Raw genomic sequence first — 21,227 nt, 5'->3', positions numbered from 1 at the left:
AATCAGTCATGTTAGTAGTCATGTTCGTCTAAATTATTTGTCATTTTAAAAGTGGGTTTTTCCCTTAGCCCAAAGTCAATTACATTAAGGTTATGGTTTGAGTTAAAGTGTCTATTTAAGCATAATATTCTCTTGTAATAAGACAGTTTTATGATAAATGAAAATTACGTTTGTTTATTTGATGTGTGACTCCTCTATCTTTTGATGGTGAGACGCTGCCAAAGCTAGTAAGATACTGGTTTGTTATTCCCTATTGTTAATTTGGTGAGAGTCTAGGTTAACAAAATGATCTTTATAATTTTCTGTTTGTTCTAAATTCCTGCTGCGTCAAAACTATTATTTTTTAACAAAAAAAACAAAAATGTTCCTAATTATTTTTTAATAAAAAAAAATTATTTATAAATTCAAAAAAAAAAATGCCAATTTAAGGTGATTTGAACTAAATAATAAAGTTTATATTGTTTGTATCGGTTAATATCAAATTAATCATTGTACTAAATAATAAAGTTTAATTTTTTTTATGTGGTTTATAAAATAAGAAGATAATTGAATTATTCATAATGTTGCAACAAATTCACAACATATCATACCAATTTAAAATTGTTATCTTAGATGAATAATAATACAAAATATATAATTAAATTTTTATAATGATGAAAATATAGAAAATATATACCACTTCATATATGACTTGTATTTAGACATGAATATATTTATCTCTCTTTAAGACATTTTATGCCATCGCGACATAATATTTCAAAAATAAATCTCAATCGTCCAGTGAGTTCACAAACATGTTGCTCTTAAATACAACAACCAAACCATATACGTTGTAGACTCCATGGGTATGCACTACCATAAAGCAAAAGCTCCACCAAATAAACACTTTTCTTTGCCCTCAAAATAAAATTATGGAAATATTACACTGTACAACCGGTTACGATTGCGATTATTTTCTCATAACCGCAATCACAGCTAGAGTATCCGATTATTCTCATTTAAATTACCGTCAATTATTCGGTTATTAAAAATCGGTTAGGTTTTCATACATTGTTGATTTTTTTTTTTAAAAAAAAATTAATCAAATATCAAACCATTCAATATTCAATGCTAAATAGTAACTACTTAATTAAAATATAATAACAATTGTTATTAATCGCCTATGCTTATTATATCACTGGCAACTGCACCGTCCTATGCGGTTAGCAGTTATAATGACCATCCGTCTGTACAATTTTACGCCAACCTTGTTATATGAATGTTTGATATAATTATAACATATAGCATTTATCTTTTTAGATACATTTTATTCATTCACAAATTATTTTATTAGTAATTCTTGTTTTGGATATTTTAATGATAGTTTTTACCCCCCCCCCCCCCCCCCCTTTTTTTTCCTTTCATTTTTAGTTGGAATAGAATTATACCCTAGAAATACTCCTAACTGAGTTGAGGAATCAAATAAAATAAATATCCCGATTGACATTTCACTGCCTTATGAAAATCCATACTCACAATTGTTTATTGTAATTACAATAATTGTTGTTGATTAAATTACTTGATATATTAAATTTTCTATTTATAGATAAATATAAAATTAATTTACTCTTATGAACAACTAATACATATAAATTTTAATAATGAATTATATTATTTATATATTCGAGAAAATAATTAATAACCTAAATTTTTATATAGTGTGTGATATTATCTCATGAATCTTAACATTATAAAATTATATTTATATTATATAAACAAATTAAACTTATCATTTATGAGTTTATTTGCGAATAATTGAGTTTGATTTTATTTATCTATCAAGTTTAAAAGCCAAACATCAGGTTTGTCTATGTTCAAATAAAGGAACATGTTTGTTCCAATAAACAATAATTAGTTTGTAGTTCCTAAGGAGTAGTTCAATTGGTTGAGGACCACGCATCATGAAGCGGATGTCACTAGTTCAAACCTCCCATCCCCTTCTTGTGTGGACATGTCAATTTATAATAAAATTATAAAAAGAATGTAATCTTTTGGGGTAATTATGACAATACACTTAATGTTTTCTTTATTATTTTATTAGTAATACAAAATTAGGGGTGAAAATATAGCCAACAAATGCGGATAGCAAAAATAAATATCCGCATATGCGGATATGGATGCGGTTAACCGCATCCGCATTTCTTATATATATATATATATACAATTAAATTCACAAAACAAAAATCGTTTTGGATTGAGTCTTAGGGTCCGTTTGGGTTTGCGATTTTAAAATAACGATTTTAAAATGTGCGATTTTAAAAAGTGATTTTTGAAAACGCAATTAAACGTTTGGCAAAATCGCAGTTTGGCATTTAATCGCAAGTTAGCCTTTTAAAATACTGCGAGCTTGTTTGGTAAGTATTTGTGTTGTGGAATATTTATTTGAATAGTAATAAAAAGTGATTGATGTGATATAAAATTTGATAATGTTTTATAGAAAAGTGAAAAACTTTTGTTTTGTAGTGGGTTTTTTTATTTGAATAGTAATAAAAAATTATTGATGTGATATAAAAAGTGTAAAAAAGTTAGAATGTTTTTTATTTGATATTTTTTGAAGAAGTGAAAAGAAACAAGAGAAGAGTAAGAACAGCTTACCAAACAAGCTCGCAGCGTTTTCAAAAAAGCACCCAGTTGCTTGCGATTTGAATAAGCACTTTTCTGCGTTTTCAAATCGCAATTTTTTAAAAACGCTGTTTTCAAACGGTTCATTTTCTGCGATTTGGTTTAAAATCGCACTTTTTTTTTTTTTTTTTTTTTTTTTCTACGAAATCGCAATCCCAAACGCACTCTTATAGTAACAACTGAATTATTTAATATTGCATATATATTTATATCGTAATTCAAAACGTTCATTACCTCATATGTGAATAACGAATAATAACCGTAATAACCGTGCAGATAGTAATCATATAATACGAATGTAAATACATAAAAAATAATAATCACATTTTGTAAATGCATATTAAAAAAATATTGCTAATACCTGCATCCGGATACGTATTTTCACCCCCTAATACTAATGAAACGCCCTTGCTTTGTTTATAGTCATCGCATGTTATAATCACAACGTACAACATGTTTAATGAAAATTAAAAGATTGGCGGCTAATTTAAAGAACCCAATATATTATTACAACACTAAGCCCAGCTATAAGGCCTATTAATTATAGCTTGGGGCGTTCAATGAAGAGGATTCCCTGCCTAATTCTGATACTTTCACGAAGACTCACCTATTCCAAGTAACACCCCCTATTATGGCGGCAATTCGAACACCTTAAGTATAGGGGATCTCAATTTATGTCCAATGGCTAGTACTTGATATTATTCTTTCTAGCATATGAACTAATTGTCAAGTATAACTTATTAAATATAATACATATTTTAACAAAACCAAAGTCTATGTTAAGTTTCATTGTAACACCTCGGTCCTATATTGAAAAAAAATTAATATATAGTTCACATAGAGTGAGTAATTTATAATAATATTTATGAGTGCTAAGTTTCACATTGCTTATTTATTAATGTTCCGTTTGTTTCGACGTAAAATGGTTTCCGTCGTAAAATGATTTTAGGCAAGTCATTTTTCTATAAAATACTTTTCGCCGAAAGCATTTTTCAATGTTTGGTGCGTACGGAAAATCACAAATATTTTTTTATATTTTTATTCAATCATGTTAACCTGTAAAAATCAATTTTTATTCAAAACATATAAATATTCATGTAAAATAATATAAAAATCACTGGTGACGAGATTCCGTCACTGACCAACAGGATTTCGGCCACTTTTATTGGATTCCGGCTATTATAGCCAAAATCCGAGATAAAGGCCGAAATCCGGATAGTTTTGTCGGAAGAATCTGAGTTAGCCGGATTCCAGCGAAAGTGACCGAATTTCGGCCAAAACTGCCGGAATCTTGCCAGTAGGTCAGAATTCGGCCGTTTTGGCCAAATCCCGGCCAGATGGCAGGAATACAACCAGTTTGGTCACCGGAATCTGGACTGACCAGATTCCAGCGAAGACGGCCGGATTCCGGCGACATTGATTGGATATTGTCGGATTTCGGTGATGGTCGACTGCTTGAACGTGAAGGTCGACTGTGTCGTTTAAAAGGGATCAAATACGTATGGTGTCTGTGGAAAATGATTTACGCTTTTAAAAAGCGTAAATCATTTTCCTAAATTTACTAAACATTTTTGGTCAAACAGAAATCATTTTCCGGTTGACTATTATTTTTGCCCCTACCAAACACCGGAAAATGCCGAAATCATTTTCCAGAAATCATTTTACGCCGAAACAAACGGAACATAAGTGAAATTGAGCTTTATAAGAGATTATAGAAAAGCTCTAAATCGACTAGTTTTTTTTTTGAATAAAAAAGCAGATGTGGCTAGCACTTTTTTTTTTTTTTTTTAAGTCGTCACACTCATACTATACAAATAAAATGATGACATAATATACTGAAATTGTAAGAGATAAACCAAGGAACTGATATACAAATAAAAACTAAATATATTAACTTATCACATATCATCTAAAACCAGAATTAGATATGGACAATTATGTAAATATTTTTCGAGGCATAATTTCTTCCTCGCTTGTTATTTATTTATTTATTTATTTTTTTCCTCTCAATAATAAACGTTAAACTCTTTTTATCCATAAAAATTATCGAGTTTTTATCACACAATTGTTCAAAGACCATATTATAAAGAATTTTCGTTAGTCAATGCGATTGTTACATTACATCTTTCCTTTAAGATAAAAGTAAAATTAACGAGAATATGCGTTGCTCAATGACATGTAGCACATTATTGATCCTTTATTAATAAAAATTACAACTCATTTAATTACGAGGTAAAAAAGTGTTGGATTCAACTTATGTGTTGTAGTTTTTTTAACTATTTAAATTTAATTTTCTATTTTTTATTAAAAAAGAAAAGGAGAGGAGTGAAAATAAATATTAAGAGTAATCCAAAAGTGTATATCATGTCTGAAAAACGACATTTAGAAATTAGGTATTTTTATGAATACCTTTCAAATTCACCTTTCATTTAAATAAATGTATTATAGTTAATTGTGAGTGTATGGGTATACACATAAAATATTTCCAATGGTTGTTTATTGTGAATATTCACTTTAACAAATAGGACAATAATTTAGTAAACTAATAATTCCATTTTGATAAGCCCAATTTATACTTGGCCAAGTACTTTGATCTACCGGTCTTCAATATCCCATTTTTTTTTTAAAAAAAAAAATTTAAATTTGTTGTTATTTTATTTCATTTTTTTGTTTAAGGGTTTGCTATGATCTTTAGTTTTAAGTGAAAAATAAAATAAAAATCATTAAGACACATATTCATGCTCAATGCCTTGAGAGAAATGTTTTTACTTGAAAAGAATATTCACTTTAACAAATAGGACAATAATTTAGTAAACTAATAATTTCATTTTGATAAGCCCAATTTATAGTTGGCCAAGTACTTTGATCTATCGGTCTTCAATATCCTTTTTTTTTTTATCAAAAATTAAAAAAGTTACAACCATATCCTAAACCGGCCGATTGATTCCTTTTATGTATGGAATCAATGGGTTTAAGAATTTTTTTTTAATTTTTTTGTTTTTTGTTATTTTTTTTTTATTTTTTGTATAAAGGTTTGCTATGATCTTTAGTTTTAAGTGAAAAAAAAATAAAAAATCATTTAGACATATTCATGCTCTTATGCCTTGAGAGAAATGTTTTTTACCTGAAAAGAATAGTGTAAACGAGGCCCAAAGCGAAAAGATTAGTGTTTTTTTAATTAATTAGATGGAGGAAGTCACGTGGTACTCAACGACTATGTGTAGCATAATCTTTTCACTAGACGACATTTCATGAACGACCTGTAGCAAAACCACAAAACGTCTCAAAGAGAAGTACCCCTAGGAGGTTAGGACCCTCCTTATCCTCTTCTATTTAGAGATAGCTGGACACCAAAAGCTACCCTTGCTCTATCTATTTTTTACAAAAAACCCACAAGACCAAACCAAACCTTCGGCATTCTCGTAATTAATGTCCAATTAAAGCCTATTTCACCATCCTCTGCTCTAAACCCCCTCCTGCTTAAGCTCTCTCTACGCTCTCCACAGAGAGACAACAAGTCATGGCGAGTCCCTCCATATTACGCTCCGCGACGTCGTCGTTTCACGGCCAGTCCCCTCTCGTTTCGGCCCCAATGTCCGCACGAGTCCCTCACGGAAGTAACGGAGTTCGGGTCGTCTCGGTGAAGGCGGCGACTGGGGCAGTGCTGGTGGAGAAGTCGGAGGCCAAGAAGGTCAATCGGCTCAAAGCGACCTACCTCGAGAAAATCATCCCCAAGCTCAAGGAAGAGTTCTCGTACCAGAATATCCACGAGGTAGCTATCTTTTTCTTTTGTACTTATTAGATTAACGCACCAATGAATTATTTGATTATCTGGATTTGGCTCGTTAGGGGTTTATGGGGTTTGAGTTTGGAGGTGTAGAAGAGCGTTTTTGGGGTTATTATATATCCTTTTTTTTTTTCTTTTTTTTTCTTAATATTAATATATCGGTTTTTTATTGTTGCTTTTAGTTGTGTATTTGCTTATTGAATGAGGTATATTTGTTTTAAGGAAAGTGGTTTGAGGTGGGTTATGTTTGGTTACTGAGAAAATGAATCGTATGCTTTGTCTACTAAGGAAAAACTCTGCGGGTGGGGCTATAGTGGGGACAGTCTATGCCTCTTCTGCCATGCTAGCCAAGAGTCCCGTGACCATTTATTCTTTGAGTGTAGCTTTAGTAGAAGAATCTGGAGGTCTCTTATGGCTGAGTGTCGGATGATTGATATCCCAATTTCTTGGGATTCGATTGTTCAATGGAGTTTAGGGTGCATGAAAGGTAAGCAACTCCAAGCCACGGCTAGGAGACTTTGTTTTGCTGCTGCAGTGTATAATTTGTGGTTGAATCGGAATGCCCTTCTTCATGGCCGGGCTCCTAAGACCGAAGATGGGATCCTTTCTAAGTACGTTGGGAGGTTAAAGTGAAATTAATAGCCAGATTTTCCTTGTAGGCTGTTTTGGTTGAGCTGGTTGTTTGAACTGGTTTGCTGCTCTGCATTAGGTTCTTGTTTGTGTTTCTGCCTCTTGTTTTTCTGGGGCTTTGTTTTGGGAGTTGTTGGGCTTTGGTTGTTATCCCTGCTGGGATTTTGATTCCAGTTTTGACTGGAGTGTTGTAAAGCTTTGTTTGGTTTTATAAAGGGTTTCATTCATCAAAAATAAAAAAAATAAAAAAAATAAAAAAAATAATCATATTAATAGAATTCAAGGAGGGGGAATGAAAAATTCAACTAATTGGAGTTTAGTACTACTTGTTGGAGTAGATGAGCTGGTCTTTCCATTTTTCTGGAGTCTGAGAAAAACAGAGCATAGAAATAATTTTTTTTTTGTTTATTTTCCTTCATTTATTTTCTTGGTAGCCAAGCAACAACATTATCAACTGGAAAAAGGGGGGCCTTATGGGATTTTTAGTTTGAATTATTGTTCATTTTTTGTCAGCAGATGTTGTGCTTTAATATTTCAAATGGAGTAGATCATGAATTATTTTTCCGTCTTCAATTTGGCAATATAGGTTCCAAAGGTTGAGAAGGTTGTGGTAAATTGTGGTATCGGGGATGCTCAGCAGAACTCAAAGGGTTTGGAAGCAGCATTGAATGATCTGGCGCTCATTACCGGGCAGAGGCCCATAAAGACACGAGCAAGAGCTTCCATTGCCACCTTCAAGATCAGGGAAGGTCAACCACTTGGGATTGCTGTCACACTAAGAGGAAGCGTAAGCCTGTTTTGTTCCTTCAAGTGTGGTTCTTCAATTTAGAGTTTAGGGATATTTGTTTTTTGTTCAAGTGATTTCTTTAATTTAGATTTTAGGTATAAATGTTTTTTGTTGCCTGTAATGGTATTTTGTAGACCTAAAGGTTTGCATCATCTCTTGATTTTGATTCTCGATTGAATTGAATTCTATTTTAAATTGACCTGAAATAAACTGCAATGGAAATATCCATGTTGCTCCTTCGTTAGGCCAGTGTTTGAAATTTTTGCTATTTAAGATAATATTGAAAACTACATGGGGCCGTGGTACCAACTTTTACATTTTAACAGTTGATACAGCACTCAGATTCCCATGGTTTGCACAAGATGTAAGAATCAAAATTTAGTGACATTCCGATATACGTCTGTTAAACTCAATTTTAGGCTGTAACCAGTAAGGAGGAGCTGTTTGATTAGAGTTGAAGGCATTACCCAGTAGAAAGAAAAGAAGGATGTCAGACATTTGGAGTTTTTCTTGGGTTAGAAGAAATACCTGCATGCTGAAAGTGGTAATGTCAAAGTGGAGCATCATACTGGTTGCAGCGTATTGTGTGGTGATAGTAGTGGCCATAATTGCAGCAGCTGCAAAGCTGGTGTTTGTGTTGATAGTATAAGTTTGTGATTGACTTTATCTGTTTTGGAATTTTCATTGTTATTATGGTTATTCGTTTTTCATCATCTCTTTTGAATGTGTCAGATAATGTTGTGAAGGCTCTAGACAAATCTTGTAGACATCATTGCTATGATTATTCACTTGACTTTGACATGACTATTGTAGAGAGAATAGAAAGAAGAGAAATGGTAGAGATGATGACCATGTTCATCAAATCACAATGACTTAATTGTAAGAAATTGCTGTTTCTTATAATTGATTTTCTTTAAGATTGTCTCTGTGTTTGTCTGCATGTGCCTATGACATGTTTTTTCTTAAATATAATGGATTACTTGCAGCAAACTATGCCATTCTCACATTGGACGAATCCAAACCTATTTCTTACAATATACATCCTTGTGCATCGCTTTATTTTACATATTATCAAGAATTCAGTGATGCGTCTTTACCCACAGGATTACAAACTGGCATTCATTGTTTTTCCCGTACATATTAATTTTTTTCTTTTGCTTTATGAATGTTGTTTGATTTTGACAGATAATGTATTCCTTCTTAGATCGGCTCATTAACTTGGGACTTCCTAGGACAAGGGATTTTCAAGGTGTAAACCCAAACAGCTTTGATGGGAATGGGAATTACAGCATTGGGATTCGTGAACAGAGTGTATTTCCGGAGATCACATTTGATGCACTTGGAAAAGGAAGGGGAATGGATGTTTGTATTACTACAACAGCTAAAACTGATCAAGAAGCCCAAAAACTTTTGGCTCTCATGGGGATGCCATTCCGAGAGGGTGGTGGCGCTGCAGATTTGATGCGCAAAAAGAAGCTGAAGGCTCACCATTTTGATTCAAAATCAAAGGGCAGAGCCCGGAGATAAGTGTTTTTTTTTTTTTCCAAGACCAAAGATTGAATTGTATCTTTTTGCTATTCTGTTGTATGTTTGCTGGTTATGCCCTTAATGATATTGTTAAATGGAAATGATTTGGATGTGTAAATCATGCGGTTGTAATTGTCTAGTTGTCTTTCATTTATATCGTTTTGGCATATTATTGTCTTTCCTTTATGAAGAGGAAAATACTTCTTTTATCACATTGTTTGGTACTTTTGAGTTTTGACTGATTAAGGAAGTTTGATTTCTTAGTGTCATTTAAGCAAATCTAGTACCCTACTTCCCATTACTATTTGTTGAACTTAACATGGAAAGTGGGTGGTATTTGGCTTTACTTGTTTTGCCCTTATTTCTACGGCTTCATGCCATAGTAAGCTCTCTCTCTCTCTCTCTCTCTCTCTCTCTCTCCCTCCCTCAATTCATATACTAACGAATTTAGATTGTAGCTTCTGAAAAATTAAGAAGTTGCCAAATGATATGATTTGAGGTGAAATGTGAATGGCAAAACCAAGTAATCGAAGTTCACACTTGCAGCAGTGCCATTGCAGCCGCAGCTTTGAGTACTCAAATGTGTCTTTCCAAACACATTTTACAATAAAGACAACAAAAAACAGATATATTTTATTTTTTGTTCTCATTCCAAAAGCAGGTGTTTGAAAACAATTTTCAGAAAATGGCGGCCCCTATCGAAAGGCTTCTGTAATGTGTGTAAAGCGCTTTTTGACGAATGCATTTTCTATTTCCCTTATACTTTTTGTTGATAAGTAATCTATTTCCCTTCTACTTTGCCATTCTATTTCTGGGTTTGATTATGATTTTCATTTTCATTTGCACTTTTCTTAGGATGAAAGCACCATTGAAGAACATTAAATAATGTAGAAAGTGACTCGCAGGTGATTATAGGGTTTTTAGAATATTCAAAAATATAGTAATCTTAAGCCAATGCTTAAGAAAGAAAATAGAAATTCATAATTCTAAGATCCAAGTTTTTTTTTGGTAATAATTTCAAGATACAAGTCATTGCCATTTTTCTACTTGGGGTCGGTCATTTCCAAATACAAACTAATGATGGTCTATGTAATATTTATCACGTCAACTATTAAAATATTGATTGTTACATGACAATCCATGTGACACTCATTTCTATTGAGAATATAATTGTCATATTAATTTATATAAAAAACAATTATAGGAAATAATGTAATAACCGAAACATTTTCTTTTTTTTAAACCATATGGGATCTACATTTATTTTTAAAGGACAAAAGACTTCTAACCAAACCCATTTTGCTAGAGACAGTGTTTTCATTTAAATTGGGTTGGAGAAGTTCCTCCATTTCGGTCTATAAAATTGTCATGTGTCACTTAGCATGTGACAAATACACGTTATTTTAATAGCATGTGAGAAGGCCATACCCTTTAAGTATAATTTTTTCAACTCTTATAATGCTATTAAAAAAGTATATGCTTATCGGATTGAAATCTCATACAATATATACCATTTGTAAATGTACGACCCAGATCTTGACAACAATATAAAAACCAAAATAGTTTGTTTGAGTAATTTTTTTAGGCAGGTGTTTGGTTTTCGACCACCAGGAAGGGGTGGTTCCCCACTAAACACCTACGCTAAAAGATTATTCAAACAATTTTTTTTTTTTTTAATTGGATGGCCAAAAAATTAAGTATTGCATGAGATCTCAATCCGTGTTTTTCCTATTTTTAAGGGACACAAAATCAATTTTATAAGTTGTTGGATTGAAGAAACTTTTGTGTAAGGAGGAAAACTCTATCCAATTGCTAGATTCATTGTTTTAATCGCTGTTTTCAACTGTCGTTGAGTGTTTTTTTATATTTTTCAAAAGACCGTTTTTTGTTCTCACTATAAAAACCATTGTAGTTGAGAACGACTTCCAGAAAGCGGATCGAATCCGAGGCCAATGGATTATGTTTGCGAAATCTCTGATAAAGTGGCGCTAACAAAGCAGTAATTACAACGTTTAAGGACAGGAATCTTAAAAGACAGGTATTTAACCGAAAAGGAGGTGGAAAACAAGAAGATGCCGAGCATTTACTATCAGATAGCATTGGGAAGAGTGGGAGTAGCAATGGCAAAACCCTCGGGTTTCAGAGCCGACCAACCCCTCGCACCTGATCTCTCCGCCGACCGTTCGATCCACCGAGGAGGGCCCTCCTCCACCTCCCCCCGCCGCGACATCGTTTTCGTCGTCAATCCCCGAGGTCTCTCTCTCTCTCTCTGTTGCTTTGTTTTCTCCGAAGAATTGGCCTAGTCAATTTCCTTATCTTTATTTCATTTTGGGCTATCAAATTGAAGAGCATTGTGGGTCATCAACGAAAAGCTTCAGCTTCAAATAACTCTTTTATTTTTTTATTTTTTTTGGGTTGAAATTGGAGCAGGTGCAAATGGTAGAACGGGTAAGGAGTGGAAGAAATTACTTCCGTATCTAAGGTCCCGCCTTGGTAGAGACTGCAATGTGAGTTCTCTCTTTCATTGATTTTTTTTTGTTCTTTTCGCTGCCGTTACTTGTACGACAATAACGACATACATCGAGCTTAGTCAAGTGAATGGTGTTAATTGTCTCGTATTAGATTGTGCTTCTTTTCATCGACCGTCGTTTGGAATTCTGGAGTTCATTTACTTCCGATACTACGAATATGCATGAACCTGGGGGATATTCCGCCCCGTTTAAGTCGCTATGAAATCTTGTGATGATGATTTTTCATGTATAAAATTTTATTCCGGACAGGATGATAGTGGGCACTGTTAAAACCTTAAATTAATAAGAAATAGTGGATTTATCGTTTATTAATTCTTTAACACTTTTTCTCACGCGTGCACTCAAACTCGACCTCAACAAGTGAGCTCAATACTTGAAATATTTAATTGAAAATTGGGGTCAACTATGGTATCAAGTTCAAAATCAGGACTTTTGTTCTGTTACATGTTAATTACTATTTATTCCAAAAATTGAAGCTGATAAAAAAGATAGTGGATTTAATAATTTAATTAATACTTTAACATCGTTTTTTTCTCTACTTCAGGAGCTTCATGTTTATGTATTTTAGATGAAACAAATTATATAATTAGTCCTATATGTATCCTAATATTATTTAATTTTATTTGTTCTTATAATTCTTTCTGATCTCACATACAGACTAATCCAAATTATTTAGATTATATTGTAAAGAATTTCACTACGTTATGGTAATGTTTTAGGCATGATGGAGGATGTGGAGTGCTTTAGCTTTGTAGATTTCCAATGTATTTTAAATGTACAATGTTTGTAGTGAACTCATTTTTCTTTACCTTCACAAGTTATTTGTGATGATATTGACCACATCAATATCTACCTGGTCTATTGGGGGATGTGCCCCATCTCTTACATATTTGTGCAAAGTCATTTGTTTTGCTTGAGATTTGTACAATTTGTGATGATTTTGTATCTTGTGGCCAGATATGTGAGTCCTTGACTTCAGGTCCTTCTCATGCAATTGACATAACGAGGGAGGTAGGGATTGGAGCCTTTGTAGTTCGGGTTTGAACCTATTTTAGGTTCTGTTAAAGGGGTGATCATTATTAGTTCTTCTACTCTTAATCTGCGTGTATGCAGGCTATACGGGAGGGTGCAGATGCTGTGGTTGCAGTTGGAGGTGATGGAACTCTTCATGAGGTGTTCAACGTTACATTTAACTCAAAACATATATTTACATAAGCAACTTGCTAAGATGAATGGATTTAATAAAGAGAGAAGAACTTACTCATCGAGTATTTATTCATGTTGTATTAACAATGGCTTCTGCCCAACTGCAGGCAAATATAAGCTTGTTCTATATTTTGATGTGAAAATTTTCTATTGGATTGTAACAATATGAAGAGTTGATATTTGGCAATTTTTTAAGCTTGGTAATTCATGATATTCACATTATTTCATACAAAAAAAAATTGTATTCAATAAAGAGAATGCTACTGATCCACATGGACTTGCAATAAACAGGTTGTTAATGGCTTCTTCTGGGATGGAAAACCTGTTGCTAATAATGAAAGAGAGGTTGCTCATCCAACTGCACTTGGTGTAAGTGATACCATCAGACTTTGGTAGTTCTGATTTAGATCCTGCCTTCTGCTCTTATCTTAACTGCAAAATTCAGTCAACTGTAACTTGTTAGTCTGATTTGTGATCTGGTTTGCATGGATTTTTCTAGAGGAGATATAAAATTTTATTGTGCCTTCCTACAGCTCATACCCCTAGGGACTGGGTCTGATTTTGCAAGAACATTTGGCTGGTTAGTTCATGTCGCTTCGGTCTCGTTTCTCTTGATCCCATTTTCTCCCCTGATTTTAATTATATATTACATGTTCTAGATCATTAATTTGTAGAATATATTTTCGTACATTCACCAGGAAAAATGATCCTCATGAAGCCATTGAACGCATAGCTAAAGGTAACTTTTAGTTTTTGTTTAATTCTTCTGTCCTTCCGTCATGCTTGTGTTGATCCAAGACTTGAGGAGCTTCCACTAACTAATTCTTCATGTACGTGCTTTAACTTTGTCATTTATACTGTGCTAAGGAAGTTGTTTTTCAGGGCTGAGATCAAGGATAGATGTTGGGGTTATTAGTAGAGAACATGGAGAATTACACTACTTCATTAATGTTGCTGATATTCATTTGTAAGGTTAACTTGATGATTTTCAGATTGAATGTTAAAGCTGATATTAAATATCTCACTACTATAATCTATAAAATTTTGCAGGAGTGCAAAGGCAGGTTATTATGCTTCTAGATACAAGAGATTCGGAAATTTGTGCTATGTTCTTGGTGCTTTGCAAGCCTTTGTGGGGCACCGTAATGAAGACCTTAGAATCAGGGTCAGTGCAGTCAAAGTTCTCAAGTGTACCTTTCTTTTTTGATTTTTGATTTGATTTTATACTTCTCCTTAACATTACAGAATTTTATAGTATTCTTTTATTTGCACCAAAAGTTCTGTTTATATGATGTTGTGGTTATAGGTCAATGGGGGTGAGTGGGAAGTATATTCTCAAGTGACAGCCCTTTGCATAGGAAATGCTAAATATTTTGGTGGTGGCATGAAGATTACACCAAATGCTCACCCTTGCAACGGAAATTTGGAGGTAAACTAGTTTATATGTGAATCTCCTCCCTAACTGATTACCAGCTGTTTTAAATGGTTCAAACGAGGTGCTTTGCCATTTACTTTGACTTTGCCAAAAACTTTCTTTGCAGGTTGTGATTCTTCAGGACTTCAAGTGGTATGACTTTATCCTAAAACTACATAAGCTATACAAGGGAACCCATTTATCGGTCAAAAATGTATCTTCTAGAAGGTATACTTTTTCTCTTTATGAGTGATGCGTTACATTGTTATTTGTTGTTCTTTGCTGACTCTTGATATTTTTAACCTGATAATTAGTTAAGTGTATTGAGGATATGGCTAGTAAAATAACAAATTTACTTGACAAACTTGACCTCAGGGTAATTTATCGACTTAACTTTCATCTCCCATGACATCTTAAGATGACATTAGGTTGTTGCGATTTGCGTGCTATTGACTAAACTAACGTGTAGATATACAATTTTATATTTTATTATGCTTACATCACCAGCTGCTGTTTAAGGTGTTCTTCTTTTACTTTTTTTTTTTTTTTTTTTTTTTTTTTTTTTTTTTTAAGGGTTGAGTTTTTTTGGGGGGGGGGGGGGGGTGGGGAGGGGATGGTGGTCTCACTTCAATATAAGCTGGTCTTAACAACTCTGTTTGTTACTTTTGGACCCCCAACCAACCTTATTTACATGTGACCCGCAAATTTTCATAAAACTTTCTGTAATTGATTCCATTGAACCTATACGAATCATACACTTTTAGATTTAGGAACAGCTTATTGTGGTAGGTAACAACTTGTAACTTGAATTTCTTTAGACTTGATTTTCAAAATACTAGCACATGCAAGTGCCACACCTCAAATAAACCAGACCACAACAAAAGGAGAGCGAAAAACTTGATGACTCTCAATTAAACTCGAAGTGAACTCATATTGAATTAAATAATCTATCTATTAGCATAAAAAATGAATGTAAATCTCATTTCTTTAATATTGTACTGGCAAATTGCCAGTTATTAATCTATTTTTTCTTTTTTGAATTAATTAATGTTTGTCAAATTACATTATGTGTTAACTAGCATTCAATTTTGTTCCACTAAAGTGCACTCTTGGCTTCGCCACTGGTACCATTTAAACATTTTTCGTCTCTGTTGCAGTGTGCAGTCTATTGAAGTGGAGCACCTCTCAGGCGGTGGCAGCATATACATTCAATCTGATGGAGAACACTTAGGCTTCCTTCCTAGGAAGATTTGCAATATACCTGCTGCTATTGAGTTGATATGCTGATACAAGCCCTGGAGTATGTTTCAAGTAATGTACAAGGTTGCTCATTTGCTTGAAGTGATTCATTTCTCTACTGATCTTTAGCCTCCTTACATGTATTAAAGGAAAAGCAGAATGAGCGAAAGGAGCAACCCAACCAATGGAATTAATGTGTGAGTCTTTCTGAAGAGATGGAAAATAAGTGACATGTATGGAATTGATTTGAAGAATCCAAGAATCCCTTAAGAAAAGAAAAGTTAAGTCTTGAGATTTTGTCTGTTTTTACCAATGATGCCAAGCAATTTTTCTGTTGTGTTTGGACTTGGCAGTTCCAAGTAGATGGCCCATTCGTTTTGTTTGCGTTGACAAATGTCGTGTAATGTTGACCTTTCACTAGCACTCTCCCTGCCGAATGTGGCTTGAAAGAATTAAAGGGACAATAACTGATGAATCTTTTATTTTACTTTCTAGTCATTGATGTCGTTAGACAACGACATGAATTCTTGCTATAAACATGTGGTTGGGTTGGGCCGAGTGGGGTGGGGTGGATGAGAATACCACGTTATTAGGCTGATCAAATTGAAAAGAAATTTGGGCAGTGAGGGGCTTCTGAGCCTACTTGTTCGGGACAGAAAGATTTTGCAAACTCTTTTAAGAAATTCGGGTAGCCTAATAATAGGGATTTCAAGTTGGCTGAGGCGTCCTAGCCGTCAATTCGTGAGTTGCCATTCCATCTAAAATCAATTGGTGTTAAAGAAGACAAATTCTAAGTTTTTTATGAGCCTCGACATCACGTTCAAAGGATCCGTTTTTAGAACAGTCGCAGAGAGTAGCTTTGATACCATTTGTCGAACTGTGATGTGTCATTCCACCTAAAATCAATTATAAATTTTTGTGTTAAGGAAGATAAACTTAAATCTTTTATGAATCTCAACATCACTTAATGAATTTTGGTGTTGAGGAACATAAACTTAAATGTTTTATGAATCTCAACATCACGTCCGACGAGCCTATTTTTAGAGCGGTTGCCCGAAACGGCACCGTGTCCCAACACTAGCAACATCCCATAGCGAATCCGTGTGAGGGAGCCCATTCATTTGACCCTACTTAGTGTGCTCCTGGCCGAAGAAAATCTGCTTTTGTATTCTATGGCTGCCGTTATTTGAGGCCGAAGATACTTGAAAGAACCCGCGGGAGAAGGCTCCAACTTCCAACTACCAAACACTCTCTGCTCAGAAAAAGATAAAACTACCACTCGCTCTCTCTCTCTCTCTCTCTGTGGAAACATGGCAACTATTCTCTCCTTTGCTTCCATCACTCCCCACCTCAATTGCCACCACCACACGCTGATTTTCAAACCAAATTACTGCCCCAAAAAGTACAGATTGCGATGCAATGGAGAGAACCAAGCAAACAATTCTTCGAGTAGTCGAGAATCCGAGCCTGAGAATGCGCTGCTCAAGATAGCTTGGTATGGCTCTGAGCTCCTGGGGATTGCTGCTTCGTTCTTCCGTTCCCCGCCAAATGTTGAAGCTCCTGAAAGAGTTCTTGAGCTTGCTGGAGATGGGTCAGCAATGGTTGAGCGTGCCATAGTTGTGGACACCATCAAAGATGACTTTGAAAGATCATATTTCGTCACAGGTTAGAGAAACCCCCTAAAAAATTTACTGAAACTTTAGCTTTTATATGAGATTCTGATTTTCATTTGCTGTAGCCACAAGCATAATGCACAGATAAACCCTTTCTGTTGTTTCAGAAAAGGGCAGTCCGGTTCTGTTCTTTGTTGGTTCATATGCTTGTTTTGAAATTCAATTGCAGGTTTTCTTAGTCCAATTAGACTTTTTTTTTTTCTTTTATCATATGCCATGCTTTGGAAATTTTCTTCTCTTTTTCCCTCCTTATCTATTAAATGATGCTTTGGCCTAACTGAACATTCTTTCTTTTCCAATGATTAGGGAGCCTTACACTCGATGCTTATGAAGAGGATTGTGAATTTGCGGATCCAGCTGGTTCCTTTAAAGGGCTCCGCCGTTTCAAAAGGAATTGTACAAATTTTGGATCCCTTATAGAAAAGTCAAATATGCAGCTTATGAAGTGGGAAGACTTTGAGGTGAGCTTTCCAAGTGGATTCCACATCTCTTTTATCATTTGAAGCTTCTTGTTTGCCATCTCGGACACCAAATCCTCCTGTGATTGCAGGATAAGGGAGTTGGGCATTGGCGATTTAGTTGTATCATGTCATTTCCTTGGAAGCCCATTCTTTCTGGTATGTATTATGCTCTTATGCATCAAAATATTCAAGCCAGTGAACTCATTGGCACTCTTTTGCATACAGTTTCTTCTATTAAAGGCATCATAACATATTCACAAAAACATGCAAAGAAGAAGAGAACATGTCAAAAAACAAACCTGTTATATTGATTTAAACCTGTTTATCTACCTCGTCTAATCTAAATACGGTAAGCTATGTTGCAGCAACTGGATATACAGAGTACTACTTTGACACACAATCTGGAAAAGTATGCAGGTAAAGTTTCACAATCTGACACATTCTTTTCTATCTTTCCAACATTATCATTCTCGGATATTGAGCTCTCCATGAAAATCTTCAGGCATGTGGAGCACTGGAATGTTCCCAAAATGGCTTTACTGAAGCAAATTCTGAGGCCTAGCAGGGGTTTATGGCGCAAGAGAATAGGTGCTTAAGGTATACATTGATGAAGCTTGTAGCTGACTAGGTTTCGATAAGATATACACTCCCAAATTATACTCAAATAATTATATGTTGATAGATAAAGATCATCTGTTGTGATGAAGTATCCTTGCATTAACTTATAGCCTTAGTGAACCAGCCATGCTCTTTCAAGCGTGATGATTCAGTTGCTGTCAGCTTTTTCCTAGAAAAGATGATCAGCATTAGATTTTGTCTTGGAAGCATTAGTTCAACTAGAGTTTATAGGAAAGACATTACTTATTTGTGAATTAATATCATGTTAGTCAGAAATTTCTGCTTTTGGCATTTTTTTCTAAGTTTAATATATGAGCTTTAACCAAGGTCCAAACATTTGATCTTGCTACTGGGTTGTCCTATACATTAATATTTTATAGAAGCAATTAATCTATCTTCTTTTCTTATATGGAAACTGTCCATATCTTTTATTTTTTTAAAAGTAAATACTATGTCCTGAATTCACTTTCCCCAATGCTGTCTTATTAGAGAGAACAATTGTCCTTTGTGAATGTGTATATGTCATACATTTTTTGAGAAAGCGGGCGTGAGACTATTTTAGAGAAAAGGGGGGAGGGGGAGACAAAAAGCCAGCATTTTGTATTTGGAACTTCTGAGGTACTCCAATCTCAGAGTTTAAGAGGTAGCTGGTACAGTATTAGATTTCATTGCAGGCTGCAGCAGAGTATACAGTAAAAGAAGCAAGACTCCGAATTCTACTTATACTTTCAAACTATTTCAAATTATAACTCAGTTTTTCATAGAAAATAACAACTAGATTTGACGCAGGGAGCAACTCGAAACATTCTGATAGTTTATAAGTTCGAGTTAGTAGTTTAGAGGTGCAAATGAGATTGAGGTGATAGTTTGGGGCAAAATATAATTTCCCCAAAAATCAATATTATAAGCTATTTTACTAATTTAACTTGTAATTTGTATTATTTTGTTGTGACTGCTAATATGACACTTAACTAAATATATGTCTTTTAAGCCTATGCAAGATTGGAATGACAGTCATTGAGCTGAAGTCAAGAATAATCAAGATCTATGTAATTTTGCCTGATTAAATATATAATAATTGCCTTGGACAAGTATCACATCTCTATTGCAAATCTACCATTCATCAGTTTTATTAGTTATCGTCTTCGAGAACTGATTTTTTTTTTTTTTTTTTCCTTCCATTATGCCGCAACATTTGTAATTTACAAATGGTATTGATTGAGCTTATAACGGACCATGATTTGAATTTGCATAAACTGTTGGTTCTTTTTTGTTTTCTTCATTTTCTTTGAGGCCAAAGGGAATTGTTGATTGAGGATCGTGATTTAGATAGTCAAAAGAAGTTGACGACCCAAACGCTTGATTTATCCAAAATTCTACAAGTTTAAATTCCTACCAAGAATTATTCATTAAAAAAAAAAAAAAAAAATTGAAAACATAGGTGGTCTCCTCAAAATCCAACCACGTAAATATTATTGATCGTTAAAAAAAGAACAAAAAAAAGTGAAACATGTCAACAGGGTTAAAGGCTAGAATTCTCAAAAAAAAAATGAGTGACTCACTCCATTGAAGATCTGCCATTTTTAAGTAATATATATAACGGATTAAGGGATAAAGATCACCAACAATTTGCTGCATGTGAGATAACCCATATGAAATTTATTTGTCCAAGTAGGTGGTTAGGTAGTTAAAAATTTATTTGGATAGGTGGGTTCAACATGACTGGCTCGATAAATTTTGAGGCTTAAGGTGAAAAATTTAAGTGAGACCCTTTTCTTATATTTAAATATTAATTGAATTAAATTTATTTTAATATATATATATATATATGTGTGTGTGTGTGTGTGTGTGTGTGTGTGTGTGTGTGTCAATTAGAGCACTTTCTTCTATTTGTAAAATGTATTTTAAAGTTTTTTTTTAATGACTTATTAGATATAGAATGACTTATCACTTGATTCAAAGACATGAAATAATAAAATTTAAAGAAAAATAAAGAGAAAATGGAAATAAGTTATATAAAGATTGATGTGTAATAGAACATAATGCAAAAAAAATTGTTGGACATTGAAGACTCACTGACGATGTAATTCTATCTATTGTGCACAATGTAAACAATGAGAATTTATGCACTTTGAAGACTTTTCATATTTTTCTAAACATTCAATTCAAATAAACGTTGAAGAAAAAACTATTCATGTTGGACTAATTTCATAAATGTAAAAACTAGGCTTTTAGAAAGAGTAAATAAATGAAACTTTTCAATAATTTATGGATTTTTTTTTTGAATGTAAATAATGAGTCTTTCAATTTGTAATAGACAGAAATTTCATACAAACCGGTTTATTGGAAATTTCATACAACCTATACATAAAAATGACATGTGTCATTTAAGCATGTGATAATCACATATTTTTTTATTAATGCTATTAAAAAAGCATTTGAGAAACACATATTATTAAAACAACATATGCTTCTTACATGCCAAGAGACATATGTTATTTTTATATGTGGGTAAGAAATTTTCTACAAACTGGTTTGTAGGAAATTTCTATCCATTTGTAATTGCTTTTGCCATGATTGAAGGCCTTAGTTATAAACTGTTTATTATATTTTTACCATATTAGAGTCTAAAAATTTGTTTTGGAAATAACCTTTATTGTACAATTATTAAGTGCGGGCCTTAATTAAAGAGT

At 33.6% G+C, this 21,227-nt stretch overlaps 3 protein-coding genes across 4 annotated transcripts; all 3 read left to right on the top strand.

Moving 5' to 3' along the window:
* The first annotated feature begins 6,127 nt into the window (after nucleotides 1-6,127).
* Nucleotides 6,128-9,510, top strand: LOC133864920 (large ribosomal subunit protein uL5c). Its single transcript, XM_062301363.1, has 3 exons — nucleotides 6,128-6,433; nucleotides 7,665-7,865; nucleotides 9,051-9,510. Exons 1-3 carry the CDS (start codon nucleotides 6,182-6,184, stop codon nucleotides 9,390-9,392), a joined length of 795 nt encoding a protein of 264 aa, XP_062157347.1. The 5' UTR covers nucleotides 6,128-6,181; the 3' UTR covers nucleotides 9,393-9,510.
* Nucleotides 9,511-11,075: 1,565 nt separating this feature from the next.
* On the top strand, nucleotides 11,076-16,319 carry LOC133865039 (sphingoid long-chain bases kinase 2, mitochondrial). 2 transcript variants are annotated; one of them, XM_062301510.1, is made up of 13 exons: nucleotides 11,076-11,645; nucleotides 11,823-11,899; nucleotides 12,881-12,934; nucleotides 13,037-13,096; nucleotides 13,421-13,498; nucleotides 13,663-13,709; nucleotides 13,828-13,868; nucleotides 14,012-14,096; nucleotides 14,180-14,294; nucleotides 14,436-14,558; nucleotides 14,671-14,771; nucleotides 15,701-15,843; nucleotides 15,930-16,319. In XM_062301510.1, the coding sequence occupies exons 1-12, from the start codon at nucleotides 11,465-11,467 to the stop codon at nucleotides 15,828-15,830; spliced, it is 1,092 nt and encodes a 363-aa protein (XP_062157494.1). In that variant the 5' UTR covers nucleotides 11,076-11,464; the 3' UTR covers nucleotides 15,831-15,843; nucleotides 15,930-16,319. The 2 variants fall into 2 exon arrangements, with proteins under 2 accessions (XP_062157494.1, XP_062157493.1); XM_062301509.1 differs by having other exon boundaries at nucleotides 11,160-11,178; nucleotides 11,305-11,645; nucleotides 15,701-16,319.
* Nucleotides 16,320-16,814: 495 nt separating this feature from the next.
* Nucleotides 16,815-18,842, top strand: LOC133864172 (uncharacterized). The gene is made up of 5 exons (XM_062300425.1): nucleotides 16,815-17,447; nucleotides 17,762-17,916; nucleotides 18,006-18,072; nucleotides 18,282-18,333; nucleotides 18,419-18,842. Exons 1-5 carry the CDS (start codon nucleotides 17,093-17,095, stop codon nucleotides 18,510-18,512), a joined length of 723 nt encoding a protein of 240 aa, XP_062156409.1. The 5' UTR covers nucleotides 16,815-17,092; the 3' UTR covers nucleotides 18,513-18,842.
* Nucleotides 18,843-21,227: the final 2,385 nt, after the last annotated feature.

This window comes from Alnus glutinosa, chromosome 3, assembly GCF_958979055.1.
Source record: "Alnus glutinosa chromosome 3, dhAlnGlut1.1, whole genome shotgun sequence".
Lineage (NCBI taxonomy): Eukaryota > Viridiplantae > Streptophyta > Magnoliopsida > Fagales > Betulaceae > Alnus > Alnus glutinosa.
This window is presented reverse-complemented; position numbering and strand designations above follow the sequence as displayed.